Raw genomic sequence first — 26,873 nt, 5'->3', positions numbered from 1 at the left:
CTGACTGCTAACCGTGCCATCCAGGTGCAGATGTGTCAATGGGATTTGTATCTTATTCTTTGCCTTGATGACGCTGGCGGTTGAGATGCATGCTGCCATTTCTCATCGCCCTTGTAAATCTACCATCTGCTGGTACTCCACGTGGTGAAATGACCCTCATGGTAAATTTAAATGGGAATTCAAGGGCTCTGGCTCCACAGCATTGAAGAAATTGCCATAGCTTGGAGGTATGTGTGTGTAAGAGGGGAATGATGGCATTCTCTCCTGTGCATGTTCCTTCTCAGTGCCACTATTTAGCGGTTTAGATGCTGTTAAATAAAGAGTGTTTTTTTTGCTTCAGTTTTCACCTTTGCAGGCAAGTGACGCACAGCAAGGAAAACAGATTTGAGTCTTGATCCCTGTTCTCTGAACATGAATATGCACAGGATTATAGGTTTTTCCAGTGTTTCATTAGTGCACAGGTGCACATTCTTAATATTATAAAGCAACCGTATGCAGGCATAATCCAGTCTATATTTTAGGACATAATTCAAAGCACTGGGGCTCTCCTCCACCACCACTTCTTGCACATTACCCCCCTGTTTTTTTAAGTAGGAGGAATTTATCTTATTCAGCTTTTCAAAAAAAATATATTCAGTGTCCTCCATAATGTTTGGGACAAAGGTTTTTTTTTCATTTATTTGCCCCTGTACTCCACAGTTTTAAATTTGTAATCAAACAATTCACATACAGCTTCCAGATTTTATTCAAGGTTATTTGTAGACATTTTGGTTTGACCATGTAGAAATTACAGCCCTTTTTATACATAGTCTCCCCCCATTTCAGGGCACCATAATGTTTGGGACATTTGGCTTCACAGGTGTTTGTGAGTACTTGGGTATGTTAAATTATTCATTGATGCAGATATAAGAGAGCTCGGTTTTCCTTCTAAGCTTTTGATCACCTTTGGAGCCTGTAGTTGCCATTTTTCAACATAAGGACCAGAGTTGTGCCCAATGAAAGTCAAAGAAGCCATTATGAGGCTGAAAAACAAGAATAAAACAGTAAGAATCTCCCAAACCTTAGGATGACCAAAATCAATTATTTGGAATATCATTAAGAAAAAAGAGTGTACTGTTGAACTCAGTAATACTGGTGGGCCAAGGAAGATCTCCACTGGTGATGGCAGAAGAATTCTCATTATAATGAAGAACAATCCCCAAATTCCTGTCCACCAGAGCAGAAACACTCTTCAGGAGGCCATCTAGTGGTTTACATCTTGCAATGTAGCCTCTGTCCACAGAAGACTTCATGAAAAGAAATACAGTATTGACACATCAACGCCTGCCTCCTGAAGAGTGTTTCTTTCAGCTACTCTTATTGGGAAAGTGATACAGAACTATCAGAGCTTGAACCACCAGGCTGAGAAACAGTTTCTTCCAACGGGCAGTGAGTCTGCTGAACGAACTGCTCATACAAACCCTCCAAGACTCTACTATTTATTAAACAATATTTATTTATTTTTAGATTTGTAAATATATACTGCATAAGTATGATTTGTCTGTATGTGTGTTTGCCTGAGGACCAGAGAAGCTGTTACATTGGATTGTACTTGTACAACTGGATGATGATAAACTTGAACATGAAATATGCATCACAGATTCCAAACAATCTAATCGAGAAACTGCATGGACGGACTAGACTACATTTACTAAATTTCAATCTAGACACTTCAACATACTTTCCCAATTTGTGCAAGATGTCTTCTTTGTAGGTCTATATCCTCAATCTTTCTACCTCTTGTGTTGTTTTCCTTAACATCATTGCCCCAGTTAGCGTTCTCCCTGCCACATGACACCTCAGCTGGCTGCACTTTCTTCCGATCCTGGCAGGCCCTTCTTTTGCCCTGGCCAACCAGTCCATTTTAAGCACTATACACTAATCGATGCAGAACGTGGTTGATCACGGGTGCAACCTTAGTTTTAGTACTTATTTATCCATCCCTGCATCTCACTCAGTTCAAGTAATATGCTGGCAATCACTTCTCAGGTTCACAATTGAAAAATACCCACTTTCATTCTTGTTATTGTCACCGAGCTCTCACTGTCAACATCTTGGGAATCTGCAAGTGTCCAGTAACTGAAGTAGTTGAAGAGCAGCTCAGAAGCAGGGCCGGTTTTAAGACTATTTGACCAATTTGATCAAATTGGGCCGCGCACCTCAAGGGGGCCCCGCACACGTGTTTGAGCCCAGGCCTTGAGCAGAGAAAACTGTGACGGACTTTGTTTGAACTGGTAAGAAAATAATAATATTATAGGCCTTACAAACTGAGGGATTTGTCAGTGAACTCGTGAAGTTATTGCCCTTAATTGATCGTATTATCTCAGTGAAATATTTTTAGGAAATATGCCCGATTAAACTACTGGCTATAGGCCTCCTTTGTCTCCCTAGCCAAAAATTTCATGTTTCGTATTCATTTGATCCAGTAAGATAGATGTATTCCGGAGCTGATGAAGCATCTCTTCTTATTATCAAGATCAAAACAGACAATAGGCTAATCAATAAGAGAACTTATACTTTAATATGAGATTGAGATAGGGTCATGCTAGCCTAGGACCTAGGCTTAATCATTTAGCCTGAACGTAAATAGCCTAGGCCTGAGCGTAGAATTTCTGACAATGTTAACAATCGTAGATGGAATTGGTGAGGATATTTGGGTCTTGTAAAGATGAATAACCCCAAAGTTAGGTTAGTTTAAGTTGATCTTTACTAGGCTAGGTCACTGTTGGGGTTATAGCCTACATCTTTACGAGCTGGTTTACAAGGTTATTCAGCTATAGGGGCATGTACTGTACATCTCGGGGTTATTCATCTCTACAAGATCCAGATATTCTTAGCAAGGCTGTCTCTGTCATTGTTTCATAATTTTGCAGTGGTTTGATTTAGTATCAAAATAGTACTAGGCTACTGTTACTAACTAGGCTATTGCACTGCCAGAGCTTAATATAGGCTATTTCATGTTTTTGGTGATTTGGTGCAGTTTAGCTTGACTAGGTGGAAATGGTTTTCTTCGGGGGCGAATTTCATCCGTTACACACATCAGTTTTTCCACTGATTTTCTAGACAAACATCTAGTGACAAACTAGTGCTAGAAATTTGACTAGAAAATCAGCTAAAAAAATGGCAAAATTAAAGTGCGTTCCCACCCCCCCCCCCCCCCCCCCATTCTGGAATGTAACCTAACTAACCTAACCATTACTAAAAAAAGGCAATTCTTACCTTATTTGAAGGTGTCGTCATTCAACAAATCCAGAATTGGTTGCTTGTTTTGCTCTTCGGTGGCGTTCACAAGTGAGAGTTGGGTGCGTTGATCCAAGGTCAGCAGCTGTCGTTGGAAGAACGTAAAGCTAACGAGCAAAATGACGTGGGATTGACGTTGGTTTCTTACGTTGTACCAATGACGATGACGACATTGTTCCACTGTTGGAACAACATAGACATGTTATCAGGGATGTCGAGTCCAATTTTATAACAAATTGTGAACTTCAAGTTTTTTGTGTAATTTTAAGTCTAAACATTTTAAAATATACTTCTTTTACATTTTTTACCTTAAAAATATAGCCCAGAGAATTAGCAGCTTAAAATTTGTCTGTCATTTTACATGGCAAGCACAAGCAGAGATAGAGACAAAGGGCTTAAGTATTTAAGCGGCAACCAGAAACGAGCACTGGCCAAGTCTAAGGTAGCTTAAAATGAAAAACATAGAGGTGCTATCACAAAATTCCTTGTCACTCCATCTTTGAAGCACCCATATATTGAGGATGAAGAAAACAAAAACAATTCAGAAAATGACAATACAGCCTTGAGTCCAATTACAGTTGATGAATACAATGATGAAATTGATAACAAGTTAGAAAAGGATGACACAGCTGTGAATCAAATTGAAGACAGGTAAAATAGATGGGGGAGAGCCCGTGGATGTGGTGTACCTGGACTTCCAAAAGGCCTTCGATAAGGTCCCGCATAAATGACTGGCTTCCAAAATCAAGGCTCATGGGATTTGGGGCAAAGTATAGATGTGGATTGAGAACTGGCTGGCAGGTAGAAGACAGAGAGTTGGGATAAATGGCTCGTTTTCTGAGTGGCAGGCGGTGACCAGTGGGGTACCACAGGGATCTGTACTGGGACCCCAGCTGTTCACAATTTACATTAATGATCTGGATGAGGGGATTGGATGTAATATCTCCAAATTTGCAGATGACACTAAGCTAGGAGGGGTTGTGTGCACGGGTCAGGAAGCTCCAGTGTGATTTGGATAAATTGAGGGACTGGGCAGATACATGGCAAATGCACTACAATGTGGATAAATGTGAGGTTATCCACTTTGGTAATACAAACCGGAGGGCAGATTACTATTTGAATGGCAATAGATTAAGAGATGGGGAAGTGCAGAGAGGCCTAGGGGTACTTGTACATCAGTCTCTGAAGGCGAGCGTGCAGGTACAGCAGGCGGTTAAAAAGGCAAATGGTATGTGGCCTTCATATCAAGAGGGTTTGAGTATAGGAACAAGGATACCTTACTGCAGCTGTACAGGGCCTTGGTGAGACCCCACCTGGAGTATTGTGTGCAGTTTTGGTCACCTTATCTAAGGAAGGATGTTCTTGCAATGGAGGGAATGCAGAGGCGATTCACCAGGCTGATACCTGGAATGGCAGGAATGACTTATGAGGAAAGATTGCGCAAATTGGGATTGTACTCGCTGGAGTTTAGAAGATTGAGAGGGGATCTCATAGAGACATATAAAATTCTGGCAGGACTGGACAGAATGGAGGCAGATGGGATTTTCCAAGGATGGAAAAATCCAGAACCCGGGGCCATGGTTTGAGGATAATAGGCAAACCATTTAGGACCGAGATGAGGAGGAATTTCTTTACCCAGAGGGTGGTGAATCTGTGGAATTCATTGCCACAGAGGGCAGTAGAGGCAGGTTCATTAAATCTATTTAAGAGGGAATTAGATCTATTTCTTCAATATAAGGGTATTAAAGGTTACGGAGAGAAGGCGGGGACGGGGTACTGAACTTTAAGATCAGCCATGATCTCGTTGAATGGCGGAGCAGGCTCGTAGGGTCAAATGACCTACTCCTGCTCCTATCTTCTATGTTTCTATGTTTCTAAGACGTTCTCAATACACCAGGAGACAGTGCCAAAGCGGAAAGTCCACTTACAGCCGAAAAAGACCAAGCCCAAACACCACCCAATGATGGATCATCCATGAGCACAGTTGTAATTAACATTTATGATGACCCAGCCAACTGGCCACCACATATAAATCAAAATGTAAGAGATTATTTAACAATGAAAGGTCCTCCTATTCCAGAGAACAACTTTCCACAAAATGAAAAGGGATTGTGTTTTTCAAAATTTCACTGTAAGCGGAAACTTCCAAATGGGGGATGAGTTGAAAGACCTTGGATTATATAGTCTCAGTCTGCTGATAGAATTTATTGCTTTTATTGTAAACTTTTTATAGAAACACAACCAGAGCATTATCAACAAGTGGATTCAACAGCTGGTCTAATCTTCATACAAGGTTGTGTGAGCATTCTAAAAACCATTTGGAAGCCACATGGAGTTTCTGGGAGTTGCACCAAAGACTTTGTAGTGGACAGACAATTGACAAAGAACTTGAAATAATTGTCAATGAACATGCAAAGCACTGACAGCAAGTTTTCATTTAGAGGAACAGTGGAAAAAGTTGGTAATGAGACTGTACACAATGGAAACTTTTTAGGTCTAGTTGAGCTGTTTGGATAGTTTGGCCCTGTTCTTGAAGAACATTTGCGAAAAGTCAAAACCCACGAAATTCATAATCACTATTTAGGAAAAGATACTCAGAATGAACTACGAGACATTATGGCTACAGCTGTTTTGAATGAGATACTGAAACATGTACAAGCAGCTAAGTACTACGCCGTAATTTTAGACTGCACACCTGATATGAGTCACCAAGAGCAAATGTCTCTAACGATCAGGTATGTGTCTGATGGTAACTTGGCTCCTTCAGGTGTTTATGGACATTTCATAAAGTTTATGCAGGTTGAAAGTAGCACAGGAGAAGATTTATATAAAACATTATTAAACACATTGAAGGAATTAAATTTAGAGGTGAAAGACATTAGAGGGAAAGGCTATGACAATGGTAGCAACATGAAAGGTCACACATCTGGAGTACAAGCACGACTGTTGAAGGATAATTCAAGAGCTTTCTTTGTACCCTGTGCATGTCACAATTATAACCTTTTACTCGGAGGTGTAGCCAAGTGTTGTCCAGATGCTATAACATTTTTTGGGATCTTGCAAAGGATCTACATATTGTTCTCTGCATCAACTAAGAGGTGGGCAGTTTTTAACAAATATGTACCCGGGTTATCAGTGAAACCCTTGAGCAACACGAGGTGGGAGTGTTGGATTGATAGTGTTAAAGCTGTTCGTTATCAGGTTGGAGAAGTATATGATGCACTTGTGGAAATATCAGAGATAACAGATGAGCCCAAGGTAAAAACAGAAGCTGAATCTTAAGCAAACCAGCTAGAAGATTACGAATTTTTAGTTTCTTTGATATTTTGGCATGAAGTACTTTTTAAAGTTAACTATGTAAGCAAGGAACTACAAGGTGAAACAAAGGACATTGATGAAGGCATGGAGTCATTTGAAAAACTATTATCATGGCTAAGAATTTATAGAGAGGGCGGTTTTAACGATGTCCTAATAGGCGCAAATGAATTGGCCGAAGCTGTTGAATTACCATTGGAGTTTAGACAATTTCAAGAAAAAAAACTACGTAGAAGGAAGAGAATGTTTTCATACGAGGCAAAAGATCAAGCTTTAGATGATCCAAAAGAAGCACAGAGTTCAGTGATTCAGCTTGATGCTAGACAAAGCTATTCAATCTTTAGAGCCTAGATTTAAGCAGCTTAAAAGCCATGTAAAATTATTTGGATTTTTAAATAAGTTTGACCTCACAAAATAAGCAGAAATAAGGAAACACACAGCAGACCTTGAAGCAGCTTTCACTGACATCATACTAAAACAGAGCACTGATGGAGGGGTAGTTACTGAAACAACTAAAGACGTGGATGGTTATCTGTTGGCCGAAGAACTTGAAGCTCTGAAAACTTTTCTTCCCTTCAGTGTCGTTAAGCCTCAAGCTTTGTTTGAATTCCTGGTAAGTAAACAATTGGTTCACAGCATTTCCTAATGTTTTTATTGCTTTGGCATCCATGCCCTTAATAGTCGCATTGGGCGAAAGAAGTTCTTCAAAACTAAAACTGATTAAAACATACTTGTGGCCAACAATTTCACAAGAGAGACTAAACAATTTGGCGGTGCTATCTATAGAAAATAACATTACTAAAACCATTGACTTTAAAATTATTCTGAAAGATTTTGCAAATAAAAAAGCCAGAAAAATCTGTTTCTAAAAGACCTGTGCATAAACAGTACGTCTGCAATTGTCTTAACTTGTATTAAAAATTTAAAATTTTCATATTGTCTTTCAATATTTAGTATATCAAGCATTTAATGCTTTTTGGCTAAGATTGGCATACTACACGAAATATAAAACATCAATTTCAACTTTTGTAGAGTAGAGGCCCCACTATCAATTTTCTAATTGGGCTCTGCAATTCCTAGCACTGGCCCTGCTCAGATGCTGGGTACTCTGCACCTTCTCAAGCTATAATTAAAATAGGATGTTCTCCATTTGTCCAAATGGGGCTGAAAGCTCATAAGTTTGCTAATGCTCAATTTAGATCATATCTCTGCTTGTACAACTCATTGTAACCTTGAGCCAAACAGATGCAATTGCAGCAACTGGGAGAGTCTGGCTGACCTCAATAACAGAATAGAATTTAACTGAGTGTGACATAAAGACGCCCTGATTAAAAATGACTGTTAATGGGAAACAAAGGGGATAATTGCAGCCATTCCCCAAAATTTCACTTCTTCAAGACAATATCCCAGGCTAAACTGATTCAATGAATTTCCTTGCATCAAAAGGGCAGGTTATTTTGCTCACTGACAATTGCACAATTTCAGTTCAATTAGTAATTCCTTGGAAAATTGATCAGGTCACACCTGCAAATTCTGTACGTTAAGGCGACTAATAGCAGCGGTACTAATGGTGACTCTCTGCCTTATGGCAGACAACAATTAAAATATATCATGTATGTATTACATGACGATAAAACGAAAAGGAACCTTGGACATGTAGGCATGGGATAATGAGTGACAAATTACATGCGTGCTACGTGCAAGACATTGGCCATCTCTATTTTAAACATTCTACTCTTGACATTCATTGATGTTACATCCAAATGGATGTAAGGAGGAGGAAAATGTCATTAGACACAGAGTTTTACTAAAAGGAAATGGGCCCTTTGGCTCACCTTATCTATACTGACCAACTTGTCCATGTTCCAAATCTTTTTCTGTCCATGGACCTAACTAAAAGTCTGTTTAATGTTACAATTGTACTTGTTTCTTCAACTTCCTCGGGTGTCTCATTCCATATAAACCCACTGTGCTCCATGTGATAAAGATGCCCCTGAGGTCTCTTTTAAGTCTCCTGTCAAACATATCCCCTTTGGTTTCAGATTCCCTGTCCTGGGGGAAAAGACAATGACAATGTACCTTGGCCTGTGTCCCTCTTGACTTTATAAGCCTCCACAAGGTCCCCCTGTTAGCCTTCCTATGCTACAGGGAGAAAAGTCCCAGCCTATTAAGCCACTTCTTAAGAATTCAAGCCTTCCAGTTCCAGTAATGTTTTTTGTGCGTCTTTCTCTGCATTCTTTCTAGCTTTATGATATCTTTCCTATAGCTGGGTACTCCAAACGTGGCTTCACTATCAACTTAGTTTAATGCCACCTCAGAATCAATTGCTTAGTTTTCTGTCCACTGCCAAAATAGTAAATCAGCTAAATATTTCATTTGAAGGGATGACATAGCACAAGCATACCAGATGCCTTCGCTCCCGGTATTGCCACTTTCATGGGACTAGGTAATTTCCATTCTCCAGCACTCTCCAGGGCCCCACCACTTGGCTGAATTTATTCAAAGTTGCAATTGTTTTTAATAGCTCTCAAATTTCCTCATAATTCTGAAAGCTCTCAAGTAACATTCCGAAAAATTATTCAACTAAAGGAAACCTATTAGGTGGTGAATCTCTAACTTTGCTGTCAGCACACAAGATAAACTGTAATCATGTTGAAATGAAAATGTGGAAGACAAAAGTGCTCATTCCACATTTCAAGTTTAGTAGTTATTTTGACACTATGTTTCTCTCCCTTGCTGTGTTCTTCCCATATCTTCTACCACAGCCATGTTTATTCCCTCCGATGATTTATTTTCTCTGCTTAAAGTTCAAGCAATAATTTTTGGCAAGTGAAAACTTAATCAAGGCAAGGTCAACAAAGAAAGGTCTTGTTCAACAAGCAGCAAGTAACTTTTTAAAGTTTTTTTTTGCACAGGAGCAATTCAAAAGTTTCTGTGTATTTGACATGTGCATTACTTGAACTTGAAAACCTCGATGCTGTCATCAACAATGCGAAAAAAGGGAAGATAAAGAACACTTGTCATGCATTTTGCCTTTTTAAAGTGTTTTTTTTTAATTCAATTTAGATTTTTTTTGTATTATTCTGGCATGGGTGAGTTGGGAAGAATGTTATTTATTGACCATCCTTGGAGGAAACTTTTCTTCAATGTTTCATTTCTTGTCATGAGGTACTCCATCAGTAGAGTAAAACATGAAAGTCTGCAGACACTATGATTGATGATAAAACACATTGCTGGAGGAACTCAGCAGGTTAAACCGTGTTCTTTATAGAGCAAAGATAAAGATACATAACCACTGTTTCAGGCTGGAGCCCTTCATCAAGGTATGAGCAAAATGTAGATAGATGCCCAAAGGTTCAGGCACCTGCCTGCATTTTGCTCATACCTTTTTGGTGGCACAGTTAGCGTAGCGGTTAGCACAACATTACAGCGCCAGCGACTGGGGTTCAAATCCGGCATTGTCTATAAGGAGATTGTTCATTCTCCCATGTCTGCATGGGTTCTTCCCACCATTCAAAACGTATCGGGATTGTAGCTCAATTGGGTGTAATTGGGCAGCACTGGCTCGTAGGCTGAAAGGGCCTGTTACCATGCTGTATACCTAAATTTAAATTTAATCAGGATATTCAGGCAAAGTATTTGGGCTAACAAATGGTGCATGTATTTGCATTCAGCTGTTTGGAGGTTAAGTGGGTAGGGCCAATCACCAACTGTCTCTGATGTTGTGTTGAACCGAAGGGTCCACTGGTTAGAAGATCCCTTTTTGCATACTATCATTAAAGTCAGATTGAAATGTTCGGAAAGTACTTTCTTTTGTTAGATGAATCTTTTGCTACACTTTATTTTATAGTGTAAAATCAAAATGAAATACAGCAAAAGGAACTTGCAAGAGGTAGCTGGATTTATAATAGGTGGAGAAATTGTGCAAGATCTTAGCCAGTTTTCTTGTGCAAGGCAGATCAATGCATGGTATAAGACTCATAAAATTCTCATATTTCACACAGCCTCTGTAAAATTAGGTTATTGCCTAATCTCAAATTAATGGTAAAAGTTGAACTAAACTCTGACCTCAAAACAGCCCAAATTTCAAAAGATGTTTGGAGGCTATTCAGTAAATAATATCCCACCCATTTAAAATTGATGTGATACAAATGTGGAGCAATGAAGACTGATAAATGCTGGTTGTAAGATCAGCCATCCACCCACTTGAGATTCGCATCTGACAAATTAAAATTCCCCCAATTCTACTTTTACAAGTGCAACTTAATTTTTTTTGGCAGTCCTCTCACCACTTTAAGGTAAACCTAACAAACTGAAAACTAATCTCTTGCTTTTCTCTATACATCGGAGAATCACCGAAAGGTTACAGCACAAAAATATGCAATTTAGGTATCAAATCTATACTTGCTACATGCAAGAGCTATTTAGCTCATCCTGTTACCCCACCCATCCACAGAGCCCTCCAAATTCTTTAAGCACTTTCCCTACAATTCATTTGGCCTCCACTACAATAAGGTATTCCAAAGCCTCACCACCTCACTGCAGATCAGACTTTTTTTCCTTTTGTCGCTTCTGATTTTTTTTCCCAATTACCTTCACTGGTATTAATGGGATCAATTCCTCTCTTTTTGGTCTGTTTATACGAATCTTCAATAGTTAACTTCAAATATCTCTGTCAAATCTCCTCTGTACTGTAGAGAGCAATCCCAGACAGTCCACTTAACTGAAGTTCCTTAAGCCTGCAATCATTTTAGGAAACTTCTAAAGCCTCTCTCTAAAAGCTTTACATTTTTACTTAAGTGTAGCACCCATAAATTTGACACGAGGCAAATCAGTTTCTAATACGGGTTCCCTTAGACTTTTCTCAACTTGCCCTGACACTTTCAGGGAACCATATCCCTGGAACTACATTTAAATTTTTAAGATTTAAATTTAAACTTAAGATATACAGGCCCTTTTGGCCCATGTGCACATACCCACCCAATGGACCGACACCCCCAGTACATTTTGAAGGGTGGGAGGAAACCGGGACACCCAGGTAAAACCCACCGAGACACGGGGAGAACGTACAAACTCCTTAAGGATTCGAACCCCGGTCCCGGTGTAACAGCGTTGCCCTAACCACTTTGCTAACCGTGCCACCCTACATTCTTTTAGCCCCTTTAGAATTGCCCCGTCTAGTTTAATTAGTCTTTTCTCACACTTCCTAAAATGTAAACCTTATCATTTCCCAGCATTAAATTTCATCTAGCATCTGTCTGTCCAATCCTGTCTTCATCTCCTTGAAGTCTAATAACTTTCACATTACATATGTGAAGGCAGATTAGTATTACGGTTTAAAAGATTATATGAGTGATTTGTTCATCAGTCATCCCAGCAATTAATTTATCTCTCATTTCATGGAGGCTTGTAATGTTTAAATCAGATGTGAACAATAAGAAGTGGGTTTAACCAATTTTTGGATGTGACTTGCTTCCTGGCCGTGGCTCTAAGCCAAATCAAAAGAAACTGAGAGGTAGGAGTGATGGTGAGGACTGTTGAAGAGGAGGAAGAGGAGAACTGCAACTTTTGGTGATGATCAACTTAATCATCACTCATGGGGACCTACAATAGGGAATAGGCCCTTCATTTGTGTTAAATGGTCCAAATGTGCATTTTAAGAGTAGGATGGCTTAACTCAGCAAAGAAGTGGAGTGCAGAATGTTAGTTCCTGAAATTGGACCTGGGTTCCCCAATTCATGACCGCGAACAGCAAAAATTTTCTGAACTTACCGTAAAGCTTCCAAATTTGGGTTTTGGTGAACGCAATGAGGTCGTAGTTAAGGTCAGCCACATCTCAGATTAGCCATCTCAAGCTTGGAGTTGACACCGTTCATCTTTGTAGGGATGCTGCGTGAAAAATGTGCCTTCTCGAATAGTTTTGGGCTGAGCTTGAAACCACCCATCTGTGGAAGCACCGCTGAAAACGTTCATGATTCTTGGGAACTGAAAACGGATCTTTTCAATGCATTCCCTCCCCATAGGAAGGAAGGCTAAAAAAAATGTCTTAGTGTGGTTTTCATCCACCATGAAATTAGAAAATGCCACAAATGCCAATCATGCAGGAACAGATAAATGTGGTTTTTTTACATGTTCATTCACCCTGTTGATTTTGTTTGCATTGAATGGCAAAGGGGATATGGTGCAGAAACAGACAACTCAGCCCATATGGTCTTTATTGGTATTTTGGGAACAAAAGAGTCTCTTTCTATCCTATAATCATCTACTGTAGCAGCACAATCTCTATTGCTTTCTCCCTCACGTACTTAACTCGCACAAAAGTCAAGGCTGATACTTCAACCTGTACTGACAGAGTACCTCACAATTAAAGATACCAAGTTTGGGAAAAGTAAAACTGAAGCCTGATCTGTTTTGAACAGAAACTTTTAAAATCATTTTTAAAAAAGAACGCTGGCATTACCTGCTGATTATCCCTCACAGCACGAATACAAAAAACATGGTCTTTATCTTGTTGCTTTTTCTGGAATTTTATTATATGCCATTTTACATGCTTTTCCTTTACAACATGATAATGGTTCAAATGCTCAGCACAATGACGTAGCAGTTAGTACGGCTGTCATAGCTCCAGCTTACTGTATTCACTTCTGAACCGCATCCGAGTTTGGGCGTTCTTCTTGTAACCCAGTGGGTTTTTGATGTTCGATCGGTTTTCCCACCTGCCCTCCCACATTCCAACAATGTGCTGGGAGAATGAATTGGCACCTGAAAATAAACTCGACTGTTTGTGTACAGCAAAAGAAAATCAAAGGGAAGTCGGTAGATGCACGAGCAAGAATAAATTGAAGGGAAATAAGAAAAGGAGAAATGTATTGATGGGATTGCGGTTCAGAGCTAGGATAGATCTGACAGGTTGAATGTCCTCTTTGTGTGCCGGCAGTAAGCTGTTAATTGGCAATCAAGAGCCTTGGTCTTCTGAGACTGGAATCAAAGGGCCCATAAGAAATGTATCTTTTACTCCTTAAGTATAATGAAGGCATTTGCCTCAATCACTCCACATGGTAGTTATACCATCTCAGTAACAGTGTCATCCTTTTAAATTTTTTTCTGCTTTCTCCAATAACTCCACGTGGGGTTTTTTTTTGTGCTCCAGAGATGGCAAATGCACATCACATTATTTCATTCATACCATAGTGCCTGCACTTTACGTGCTCCACAACTTAGGAAGATAAAGAGCTTTAGACAACCTAATGCAATCCCAAGAAATTGACAGATCCTGTTTTATGGATCTGTTTTATACATGCATGGCGGTACATGTTCGCAACTTCAATTGTACTGAAGACTTTATATCAGAGGCTGAAAATTGGGTAGCTAAAGACGAATTCCAAAGATGAGAAGTGTCATCTGGAAGGAAGTTTGATGTTTTAAATTGATCATGGTGTGTTCTGTTTAATTTTAGCAGTTTATATACCTAATGTTTTATAGCTTTCATAACAAGTGACATTTTTAATTTTCACACACTAACCAGACATGGTTTTCTCAAAAATTTAACTCAACATTTATCATGGATATGAATTCCAAGTCACCATGAGACTCTACCACTCCCCACTCGTTCACTTACTGTCAGTGAGACCTCATGCAGCCCAGATTGGTAACAGCGCCTCCAAGACCATCACACTGAGATTGGGGGGGGGGGGGGGGGGGGGGGCAGGGCTGTGTGTTGAGTCCACTGTTGTTCTCTCTGATGATCCCCAACTGTGCAGCTAAACACAGCTCAAATCACATCATCAAGTTTGCTGACGACACGACTGCTGTGGGCCTGATCATCAGTAAGAATGACGAGTCAGCGTACAAAGATGAAGTGCAGTCACTAACGGACTAGTGCAGAGCCAACAACCTGTATCTGAACGTCAAAAAAACAAAAGAGATGGTGGTTAACTTCAAGAGGGCCCGGGGGGAAACCACACTCCACTGACCATTGACAGCTCCATCATCGCTGTCGTCAAGAGCATCAATTTGACGGAGAACTTCACATGGTCCCTTAACACGAGCTCAATAGTCAAGAAAACCCAACAGTACCTCTACTTCCTGCGAAGGCTGAGCAAAGTTAATCTCCCACCCTCTATCCTCACTGCATTCGACAGAGGATGTAGCAATAGCATCCTGTGCAAACGCACCACCGCCTGGTTTAGAAGCTATACATCCTCAGACCGCAAGACCCTGCAGAGGATAGTGAAGTCAGCGGAAAATATCACTGGGGGCTTTCTTAATATGAAGGACATTTACAACACTCAATGCAGGTGAAAGGCAATAAACATTGTGAAGGACTCCACGTGCCCCTCACGTAAGCTGCTCTCCCTTCTGCCATCTGGGAGGAGGTACTGCAGCACTCAGGCCCATATGTCCAGAATGGGCAAGGGCTTTTTCCCCTCAAGCCATCAGACTCCTGTACATCCAGAACATTTTGGGATTGGGTACCATGGAATGTTAATGTATAAGTCTTAAATATTTCAAATGTGTTGAACTTTTAACCTATATTTATGTAAGTATGCTCCATGGTCTATCTCATCTTTACCATGCGAGCATAATATGATTGACAAATAAAGGTGATTTGACTTGACTGAAACACTACACCTATCCCATTTCATCTCTTTCCAAGCAAATACTGTTTATCCTTTAATCTTCTTTCGCTCTCTTCTAGTTTGAATTCATATTATAATAGGATGGCTTAAAATTGTTTTTCTTTGTCTAATGAGTTTGAAAGGGAAGAATTTTATTAAAATAGCCACAACCTGTAAATCTGAGGGAACAAGGTGACTACATATTTGTGCTGGTGTAGAATTGTTCAATTTAATTTTTTTAAAACTTGGCAATTATTGAAAATGAGTCATCCATCAAACTGTCTTTTGTGCCCTCAAAGGTATTCTTTGTCCCATTCTTTTATGGAATGATAATAAATACAATTTATTCTTGACATTTAAATTCACCTGCACCCCCCCCCCCCCCCCATTCGATTGAGCCTCACAATCAAATGCCCAACGCCTGATAACTCCTGCAGCTGCAAGCAGCAGCACATCTGGTCATTCAAAGAACTGAAAGATAAGGATTTCATAACTGCGTCGGATTGGATAAGAGTGTTACAAGTGAGACTGAGTTGTTCGTTAATTATCTGTAAAATAACCAAAGAGAAAGTATTGTTTATATTATGAGCTGGTTACTTTGTGTAGGATAATACATACCTAATATTATCAGCATTAATTCACAAGATGTACATCCTGGAACTTTACATAAATTTAATTGAGACAAGCCTCATGATTGAATGGTGGGGCAGAATCCATGGGCTGAATAGCCTATTTCTGCTCCTACATCTTATGGTCTGAAAAAACCCCAGTCATCCTGGGCTCTGCTGTTGGATGCTATGGAAGAAGCTGCTAGATTCAATCTTCTGAAGCTGCCAGTAAGTCCTGGTTTCCACTTTTGACAATACATGTGTAGGCATCCAAGACTTGCTGCAGTTTCTGTGACTGGCAATAGCCAGCATTATTTCAAATGGAAATCTTGATAAAAACTTGAACGATTGTGATTCTTGAAAATGTAGAGTCAGCAGGTTATTTTTACATCTTTGAGATTTGGAAACATCTTAAAACCAGAGTAAAGTGATAGTCAAGATTAAATTAAATTAATGTGTCTCAATCCAGTTCCTTGTGCAGGTTCCAGTAGAGATACTGGAACCTGCCCTTTTGTATTTCACTCATGTTTCACTCCAGTAGAGATACAGCTCGAAGTGGAAAGTTGTAAAAGGAAATCCTCTGATGTAATTGAACCAAAAATATATTTTGGAGCCAATGTACATCTTCCATGAAAAAAAGTAAATGCTAATGTTGTGTATTAAAAATAGGAAAAGCAAAACAACCAACCATATCCTTTACTTTAATGGCCAATAATAAGGTTTACAGATACAAAGCAATCTGCTGGACGAACTAAACGGATTTGTGAGGAGTGGTGGGGTGGGGGGGCGAGTGGTGAGGAGGAATTGTCAATGTTTCAGGTCGAAACCCTTCATCAAGATATCCAGTATGAGGAAGAGAGGGTGGGAAGGGCAAGGCACCAGTAAGATAACCGGGAAGGAGTGAAGTGTGACAGATGAGCCAGGTGTGGAAGGGTAAGGTGTTGATTTGGAAGATAGATGTAGGTGATTGATGGGAACTAAACAAAGAGACTGGTGGAAAGGGGCAGTTAGAATATGAAGAGCTAGAGGAGGGTGATGGTGCAGGCAGCTGGTGGAGGGCGATAAGTAGGAACAATAAATAGTGGAATCTGATGGTTGATAACGGGAACCATGGAGGAGAGGTGAAAGACAAATAGAGAAGCAGAAGAAAGGAGGGGGTGAAAATTTAAATACAAATACAGGTTCTGAACAAAAAGAAAGGAAGAAACCTTATTGGCTTTAATTCTTACAAGAGCTTCCATGAATGTTGATGAAAGAACTTGCACCTCATGATCTGAGAGATTCTGAAGCACTTTATAATGAGTGAAGAATCTCCTAAGATGTAATTATGTAGGAAGGGGGCATGATGAGCCAAATTCTCATTGAATTTTACCATTAAATGTCATGCAAACTATATTCCTGAGAAATATGCTAATCTCTTCAGCTCCAAGTATCTGAGCTGCTTCTGCACTGCATTCTAATTCTCTTTTTCCCCAATTAGAGAACAATATTTAATTTCCTCTGCCTGGAAGTGTATCCATTGACATTCACACTGAGCACACCTACAATATATGGATGTAGCAATATGTTTTACTGGGTTTCCTAAATTCAGCTCAGTTGATATTTTTGCCATTACTGCTACTTCCAATGGAGGAATTTCCAGAGAAGCCGTTATTTAGAAATAAATGGTATAACAACAGTGAATTTTGTATGCAATAGAACGAACAAAATTGGATTTATTTCTTTACTCCTTTAAGGATGGTTCAAGTCCTTCTTTTGGAGAAATTAATTTAAGAAGTCCATAAATTCCATTGTAGATTTCAGCTCATGTGGGATGGAAGTTCACCAGAAAATCAATGGCTAAAACTTGGCAATTTTGCGTCCTTTGTGCATCAACGTATAAGCACCCAGCCGTGGTCAGTGGTGTCCTTTACAACTATAGTTGTGTACTGCACATCTGGAGTCCAATTCCACGAATTGAGCATGAGGGGCGCATATGCACAAATCGTTCATGCTAAAGTAGGTGTTGCCACTAATGTGGATGTAATTTTTTTTTAATGTTAAAGGAAGTAAACCGTGAGAAGATGGAGGGACTCGATGGGTCAGGCAGCAGTCATGGAGAGGTGCCCATCTAATGAATCCCTGAAGCTCCTTAATGTTCACTCAAGATTCCAGCATCTGTAATTCTTGTTAAAGGGAATCTGCCTGATTAGATCATAGACCATGAAACCTCCACACTGATGAGAGTTTCGGGTGGATTACCCTTCAGATTGGAAAAACCCAATCCTTGCTACAGGATACCCCCCAATCCTTCCCTTCTCCATTATTACAACCTTCCTCATTCAACCCCCTTCCACCACTCACTCACACTCGACCCCTTGCCCTCGGGTTTCTTCTCCTGATTACAATCTAGTGCCATTACTGGAGAAGGGAAAAAAAAGAGAGAAATGCAGAAATTCTGAGGAGAGGATGAGAAAAGAATCGGGAGGAGAAAAATCTCAAAGGGGAAAGCTCTTACAAGGAGTATCGATCAGTGTTAAATTCATTCTTTCTATCTATTTATGTAGAGTCTGCCACGGAATATTCCAGTCGCCATCATCTCTCAAAATTTCTGCCATTCTTGCCAAAAGACCAATGGGCAGGAGCCAGAGAGTTCATCAACATCAGAGGAGTCTCCCGAAGACAATGAATTTTTTGCACAGGAGTCCCGACTGAGACGGAGACCAAACCTTAAAGTTTTTGGAATTGTATGTAAATATTTATTTGCATGATTAACAGAAAGCAAATATGAAGTCTGTCTTGTGCTTGTGGTGAAACCAGTATGCCTCTCCAATATTGTGGTGTACAAAGCTCTCACTGTATTATGATACCAAACACGATTTTGAGAGATATTTTATCATGCCTTGCTCATATCTTTGACCTGTTGCTGATATGAAAGGAGTCCAAGTAAATTCAAATCAATTCCAACTGATTGTGGCAACATGGAACAGTACTTCCCCTTAATTGCATTGATTAATGTTCCCTTGAAGAGAAGTGTTGGGTTCAATTTAAAATAAACTGCAGCCCACTCTTGCCTATGATACACTGTTCAATATCTTGTAGTAATTTATGGAGGCAGTTTGAGGAGATGTAATGATGTGATCCAAGTTGTTTCTGCTTGTGTCTGGTTTTTTTTTCGTTCCCACTGATCTTATTTTATTTTTCGAAATTACCATTCTTCTGCCGCACTTTTTTCCGGAGTCTTCGACATGGAGATCAATTCCTTGCTCGTCCACACTATTAGCACAGCTGTACTTGATCATTTTTCTGCATCTAAAAGCAGTCTCTGCCATTCAACCCTTCTCCAACGCAGTGTGGTTAAAGTAGTGATTTTTCTCTACCTGGGTAAATACTGAATTCAAGCACAAACCCTGCTTGTCCATGCTGTACCTTGTCAGAATTGAAATGTATACAATCATAACCTCAGTTTTAAGGTTGCAACAGAAATAATCTTCGTATTCAACTGGCTTCTATTGCACTTGATCTAGATCATTTTAATTATATTGTAAAATTGTTGACTTTCGATGAGTTAATGATGATCAGAATCTGAGTTGGATTTCATCTGTGCTATAAAACATTCAAAATTAGCCCAATAAGTTTAGGATGACCATTATGTGTAAGCAGATGGACTTTTGTCTACATGTGTACAAGGAAGTATGTGCAATGATAGTGTGAGTAAATAACTAGTTTATTAAGCAGGCAATATCTATCTACAGATCTTAAGTATCTTTATTTTCCCACTTCGCTTCTTGTCACAAACACCTTTCCAACTGTGATATGGGGTCTACTGCTGAAATGATTCTTGAATGAATGGAGAAAGATTTCAGAATTATGTTTTTTAAAAGTTTGCCTTTTTTTTTATTTTGTACATTATTTAGGGAAGGCCCAAGTCACCGTGCACTCTTCCCAGATATCAAGAATGTCAAGGTATGTTGAATCAACCAAGAGAATCCTCTCTGCTCGCAAATATATTTCATAGGCTTGCCAGCAAAAAACATTGTGAACCTATTAACCTTTCTAAATTTTTAGCCAACGGAATTAGACAGGATACACTAATTAACCGTGGTATATTGACATGAGAAAGTCTGGTGACTATAGTAAAATGATGTCTGTAAGGACAGGCATTTATGACTCTATTAAAATCTTGTTCCTGCTCATGGATTACATTCAATTGCCTGGGATATTTGGAAAGGAATTTTCCAGACTTTTAATTCTTGTGTATTTTTGGCACTTGGAAAAACCATTTGCCAGTGGAGGGGGAAACGATGAATTGTCGTTCTGCACCTAAAGAGAATAGGGGAATAATTGTGGATCAGTTGCTTTCTTTCTTGTATTTCAATAATTTTGGAAAAAAAATAATCAAATGGGGCAATAAGTATTTTGCATGTGTTTTTTTTATACTTCATTGAAAGCACAATGGAGACAATACAGGTCCACGATCCTTTATCCGGACACCTAAAATCCAGAAAGCTCCAAAATCTGGCAAATGGGGACCGACAGTTGGGGGAGGCAGCCAAGGGACTGACGGCCGGGGAAGACTGCCGAGGACTGCCGGCCGGGGGAGACAGCTGAGGACTGCCAGCCGGGGGAGACTGCTGAGGACTGCCGGCTGGGGGAGACTGCCGAGGACTGCCGGCCGGGGGAGACTGCCGAGGACTGCCGGCCGGGGGAGACTGCCGAGGACTGACGGCCGGGTCAGACTGCCGAGGACTGACGGCCGGGTCAGACTGCCGAGGACTGACGGCCGGGGGAGACTGTTGAGGACTGCCAGCCGGGGGAGACTGCTGAGGACTGCCGGCTGGGGGAGACTGCCGAGGACTGCCGGCCGGGGGAGACTGCCGAGGACTGACGGCCGGGTCAGACTGCCGAGGACTGACGGCCGGGTCAGACTGCCGAGGACTGACGGCCGGGGGAGACTGCCGGGTAGCCGAGGGACCGGCGGCTGGGGGAGGCAGCCGGGCTGCCAAGGGACCGTGGTCGGGGGAGATGGCTGAGGGACCGGCGGTTGCAGGAGACTGCCGGGTAGCCAAGGGACCCGCGGTTGGGGGAGGCGGGCGAAGGACCGCGGTTGCGGGAGACGGCTGGGTGACTGGAAGGGGGTGGGGGTGGATACGGCAGCACAATTCAGATGGGCTTTCCGAAATACGTAAAAATCCAAAATTCAGAACACACTGTCCCTTCAAGGGTTCCGGATAAAGGATCGTGTACCTGTATTAAGGAATAATAATTTCTTTCCAAATGTGCTTGAGATATCTGTTGCAAATGAATTGCATCATAATACTAAAGATTTAAGTTTTTAAAGGTCTTTGAATATTCAAGGCACTTTTATGAATTTTTGCAAAAATTGTGGGTACAGCTAAATGAGGAATGTGAATACTGAAACAGTGTGACACGAGTAGAATTAGTTTCAACTTTAGAGGATCATTTCCATCAGTTTATAATCATGGTGGCCTTCTTCTGAAGACCTCATTGGATTTTAAAAAAAGGATTGGAACACTTTTTCAAATCACAGATTTTATACACAAATAAAACCAATTCTGAGGAAGAATTTCAGCTGGAATAATCACGTTAATTTTTTCTCGACAAGTGGTAAGAATTTTTGATGCATAACTGCCAGAACCTTTGCTACATTTACTAAGGAAAATGAACCTTTTAGCTCGATCGGATTTTAAAAGTGCTTGTACTCCACTTCAGTCTCCATTCATCGTCCGATGTCCTCTGCTTCACTTTTCCCTCATTATTTTTTCAGATGCATTCATGCCAATTGTCATATCTGTTCCTTATGATAATAAGTTCCTCAGTCTCCACACATTCAATGGGTTATCTTTCTCCATATCTGTAACCTTCAGTGAAACTTTCCCACCAAATGTACCTTACTGCCCTTTCAACATTCCAAGGGACTTTTCTTTTCAAGACTTTCTGGTTCTTTCCATCATCTCCATGAACCATTTCTGCTCTCATGGCAATTTCCCATGCAACTGCAGGAGATACAACCTCTTTGAAATTTTTACCTCTTCAGGAGCCCTTTCATTTGAAGAAGCAATTCAGTGGCACTCTTTCCATTCTAATGTACTGCATTCGCTATTCAAGACGTGAACATTGGAAGAACAGAACCAAACACAGGTGGGGGATCAATTTGAGGAGTATCTGCATTCAGTCTGCAGAAGTAACCAAAGCATCTAGTTACTTGCCACTTTAATTTTTCATTTCATTTCATTTCGATCTACCTTTCTGTGGCTTCCAGCATTGTTTTAAATATGTCCAGTGCAAGCTGGGGAAACAGCACCAAGGCATGATGAAACATTCTGCCTTCACTAACAAGTTTAATAGTAAAAAGTGATTTGCTTTCCATCTTTGAATGAGAACTGATCAGTTTTGCTGCAAATTGTCCAGCTTGGGACAAATACACTTTTTTTTCCTTTTTTTGCTCTTGTGCTCCACAGTTTTAAATTTATAATCAAACAATTCACGCGATTAAAATGCACATTCCAGATTTTATTCAAAGTTATTTGTATACATTTTGGTTTGACCATGTAGAAATTACAGCACTTTTTAAACATACCATAGTCCCCCCATTTCAGGGCACCATTACATTTGGGATATTTGGCTTCACAGTTGTTTTTGAGTACTCGGGTATGTTTAATTCCTTCACCCGTGCAGGTAGAAGGGACCTCGGCTTGCTTCTAAGATTTTGATCACCTTTGGAGCCTGTCGTTGCCATTTCTCAACATGAGGACCAGAGTTGTAACAATGAAAGTCAAAGGAAGCCATTATGAGACTGAAGAACAAGATTAAAACAGTAAGAGACATCGCCCAAACCTTAGGATTACCAAAATCAACTGTTTGGGCCATCATTAAGAAGAAAGAGTGTACTGGTGAGCTCAGTAATTGCAAAGGAACTGGCAGGCCAAGGAAGACCTCCACTCTGATATAGGTTAACCTTCTCTGACAGAAGAATTCACATCATAATGAAGGAAAATCCCCAAACGCCTGTCGGACAGATCAGAAACATTCTTCAAGAGGCAGGTGTGGATGTGTCAATGACTACTGTCTGTAGAACACTTCATGAGCAGAAATGCAGAGGCTGCACTGCAGGATGCAAACCACTAGTTAGCCACAGAAACAGGATGGCCAGATTAGAGTTTGCCAAGAAGCAGGGGTGCAGGGCTAATGGAGCTCACCGGAGCACCACTTCGGCACCCCATCGGGCTGCTTCGGGGCCACTCTTGCACCTCATGGGTCTGCTCAGGGAGGCAGCCCCACACCACCCCCCTCCCTCACCTTGCTAATCACTATTCTCTATTTAGACATAACTGTTTCTTCCATGACCGGTCATCCTACTTTGTAGTCTGACAGTTTGCCGTCAACTGCACAATGCCAAATACAACATAGCGGCCACTAAGGCCAGTCTGTCAAAACCTCCTTGTTGCTATCTTTGGTGAGCTCTGCCACCCCCCCTCCACCAAGAAATATTTAAAAGAGCCTACAAAATTCTGGAAAAATGTCTTGTGGATAGATAAGATCGAGGTTAACCTACATCAGAGTGAAAGCAAGAGCAAAGTGGAGGCGTAAAGGAACTGCCCGAGATCCAGAGCATACCACCTCCTCTGTGAAACACGGTGATGGGGGTGTTATAGTCTGGGCATGTGTGACTGCCGCTGCTACTTGACCACTTATCTTCATTGATGATATCACTGCTGACGGCAATAGCAAAATGAATTCTTGGTGGAGAGAAATGCCTTGTCTGCTCAAATTTGAGAAAATGCCTCCAAACTCATTGAATGGTGCTTCATCCTACAGCAAGACAAGGATTCCAAACATTCTGCTCAAGCAAAGGGATTTTTCAAGGGTTAGACTGAAAAATTCTTGAGTGGTCCAGTCAGTCACCTGATCTACATCCAATTGAGCTTGCCTTCCATATTCTGAAGAGAAAACTTAAGGGGAGAAGCCCCTAAAACAAGCAGGAGCTGAAGATGGCTGCAGTGGAGACCTGGCAGAGCATTACAGACTTCATTGTATGCAAGGGACTAAACATGACTAATAAACATACCATTGCGATGACTCAAATATAGTGCCCTGAAAGGAGGGGACTAGGAATAAAAAGGGCTGTAAGTTCTACATTGTCAACCCAAAATGTATACAAATAACCTTGAATAAAATCTGGAATGTGCACTTTAATCACAAGTTATTTGATTATAAATTTAAAACTGTGGAGCACAGGGACAAATAAAGGAAAAATCTGTCTTTGTCCCAGATATTATGAAGGGAGTGTATGTACTTAATTGTTTATTCTTCCTCCCAATATTGCAAGGATCTGCTTTTATAGGTTATATTTTAAAGGATATGAGGTTCCTTTTATCTTATTATTTTTGAAACTGAGGTATCTTGTTTTCACTTTTTCTCAGTTTTGACAAAAGGTCTTTGAGTTTCCACTCCTGATTGTTTCCAGCATTTCTCTTTCAAGTCTCTACCACAGACTAGGTAAAGACTTTTTTTTTCTCAAATTTCCTCCTGGATTATTTGCTCTTCTCAAATTTTTGAAAAGCACCTATTTTAATCCGAATTTAATGAAACCTCAAGGCAAAACAGATTTTGTGTTTATTTGATGCAATCTTCAGTATATGAATTAATCTGGTTTCTGTCTTGTATTAGGAAATAACTATCCCTGTATGTACACAGAATTTCACCATGATGTAGCTGGAAATCTTTGTAAGATGAATCATTACTGCTGCTTTTGGAGTATTAAGACATCATTGCAGAGCTCTGCCACACTGAATCATCCATGTACATTAGCATTATGGTTTGAAGTTGAGACCACAGTGCAATATGCAGCCATTAATTCATTAGGAAAACGGTTCCATGGAAGCAACATGATGCCATACTTCATTCAGCTGTCAGCAATCAGCTATACAGTTCATTTGTCAGGGACTCAGTAAGTGAAGTGCCTCTCACCTTGTTGACATATCACAATAACTCATTTTTTTTAATGGCTGTTCTGATGTCAGAGAGGGAAGGGTGCAGATCCTGTTTTTCAGACAGCATTCTAGAGATCTTGGTGGATGGGATCTAATCCGGGAGCGAATTGCAGTGAGCCAGAAAATCCATAGGGTCTTCGAGGAAAGGCCCTCAGCACTTATGTCTGACTGTTCCACCAGGGGTGAGGCTCCGTGCATTATGGAGCCATATCTGAACGTGTTCCTTATCTTCTCAGGATGTGCCCACATGAGGACTCCGGCACTTCAGCCTCCTTAATTGTTGATGTAACTTCAGGTGCAGATGGTGAAAGACACAACTGCACTTTTTAAACCGCATCCAAGCCACAAACCAACACACTCACTCGTGGATTGAATAGGCTGTCATGTAAATTGTGAACAGTTGAAAAAAACATTCTGCTTTGCAGCTCACAAAAATGTTGAGAGAAATTCCAGCCTGGCCACCTTGTGCTCGGACTGTCGCTAAGTAGGGGGAAAGGTTCTTCCTCACTGATCATTACAGGAATCGGAACACCTGTTCGGGCACTTTGGGGGGGGAAAGCCATTGCAACATTGTCACAGCACTAGTGCATTGTCACAGCGCCAGCGACTGGGGTTCAAAACTGTCAGTAAGGAGCTTGACCATTCTTCCCGAGCCAGCAGGGGTTTTCTCTGGGTGCCCCAGTTTCCTCCCACCTTTCAAAGCATACCGGGGGTTGTAGGTCATTTGGGTACAATTGGAAGCCGTGTTGTATGTCTAAAAACATATTTTTAAATATTAAGGGAAATGACAGTTGAGGGCATTGGGAGGAACAAAGGGAATATCTTTGAAAGGTTGACGTAAGCCAGTTAAGCTCCTTTGTCTACATAATATACAGCAGATGTTACAGAATTTATGTTGGGCAGTATTCTCTGGCCTACAGTCACATCATGCAGGTGAAAAAATGGGGCAAAAGTTCTAGGGGTGAAATTGGCAGGCACAAATGTCCAATCCAGACAGGGTCAGTGTCAGAAGTCTAATGGGGGGTCATTAGGGTAGCAGCAGGTTGGAAGGAACACAAACTGACACTTGAAGACTCTCTCAGTGAAAGGTGCCTTACCTGCCATGAACCTCCAAGTGCCGCCGTCACACTTCCCCCTCCCTCTGACAGAACACACAAACACACATGCTTATATCACATGCTGATGCTACTGATGAAGGTGGGGGAGCATAATAACTCATTTGGAGGGGTGTGGGCCAATGCCCCCCCCCCACCCTTGGCGCCGGCCCTGAATCCAGATACAAACAGAGAGAAAGGTCAAGTTCTCAAAGGATGGAGAATTTGATAGTGAGTCCTGCAGGCTGAAATGTGCAAGGCACCAGTTCAGATCCTGGACTCATGAGGTCAGAGGGGGAGATGGCCAGGACCAAGGTCTAGCAGGCTTCAGGTAAGTGTGGGACGAAGAAGCTCACCAGTGGTTCACTCAACACACGAGAGGACTTGAGTGGAGCAATCACAAGAACTCTTCTAGAAATCTATCAATTCCCCTTAACCTTCAGAACATGTTACGTCTTCTAAGAACCTCCAGTATCTTGATGAAACCTGACTTCCCTTTCACATAATTCTGTTGGCTCTGTCCGATGGTATTCAATTTTAGTAAGTGCCTTGCTCTGACATTTTTAATGATAGCGTCTGATATTTTCCTGATGAAGGTTGTTAAAGTGACTGGTTTACCATTTCCTGCTTTCTGCCTCTCTCTGTTTTCATATATAGGAGGCATGTTTGTTATTTTTTTTCAATCTAATGGGACCTTTCCCAAATCAAGGAAACTTTAGAAAATGCAAACCAACTCACCAACCATGTAAAATTCAAGTCAAGTTCACATTTATTTTTAGAGGAAAGACATGACATCACATACAAGCCTGAGATTCTATTTCCTGCGGAACAGGCAGAATTTATACTTATTGGTAGTGTAAAGGGTACTCAAGATAAAGATACATATAGAAACAGGAGAAATGTAAATAATCTGATTGTACAAAACTGTATTCAGTAATGTGTAAAGTAGGAATCCTTAAATGAGTC

General features: G+C 40.7%; 1 protein-coding gene and 1 long non-coding RNA gene across 6 annotated transcripts in view; one reads left to right on the top strand and one right to left on the bottom strand.

Moving 5' to 3' along the window:
• Positions 1-26,873, top strand: part of card11 (caspase recruitment domain family, member 11) — a 286,003-nt gene that overhangs the window by 180,058 nt on the left and 79,072 nt on the right. For all 5 annotated transcript variants that reach the window (XR_011347238.1, XR_011347237.1, XM_069905859.1 and 2 more), the window contains exons 9-10: positions 18,367-18,546; positions 19,717-19,765. Coding sequence is in view for 3 of the 5 variants with exons in the window: in XM_069905859.1 (XP_069761960.1) it covers positions 18,367-18,546; positions 19,717-19,765 (229 nt within the window). In the remaining 2 variants the exon portion in view is untranslated. The remainder of the gene's footprint in view (positions 1-18,366; positions 18,547-19,716; positions 19,766-26,873) is intronic.
• On the bottom strand, positions 739-12,489 carry LOC138747022 (uncharacterized). The gene is made up of 3 exons (XR_011347246.1): positions 12,367-12,489; positions 3,259-3,459; positions 739-1,022 (listed from the first exon to the last, which is right to left on the bottom strand). It is a non-coding gene; the product is annotated as an uncharacterized lncRNA (long non-coding RNA).

Source organism: Narcine bancroftii, chromosome 12 (genome assembly GCF_036971445.1).
Source record: "Narcine bancroftii isolate sNarBan1 chromosome 12, sNarBan1.hap1, whole genome shotgun sequence".
NCBI lineage: Eukaryota > Metazoa > Chordata > Chondrichthyes > Torpediniformes > Narcinidae > Narcine > Narcine bancroftii.
The sequence above is the reverse complement of the archived record's forward strand: the minus strand, read 5'-3'. Positions and strand labels throughout refer to the sequence as shown.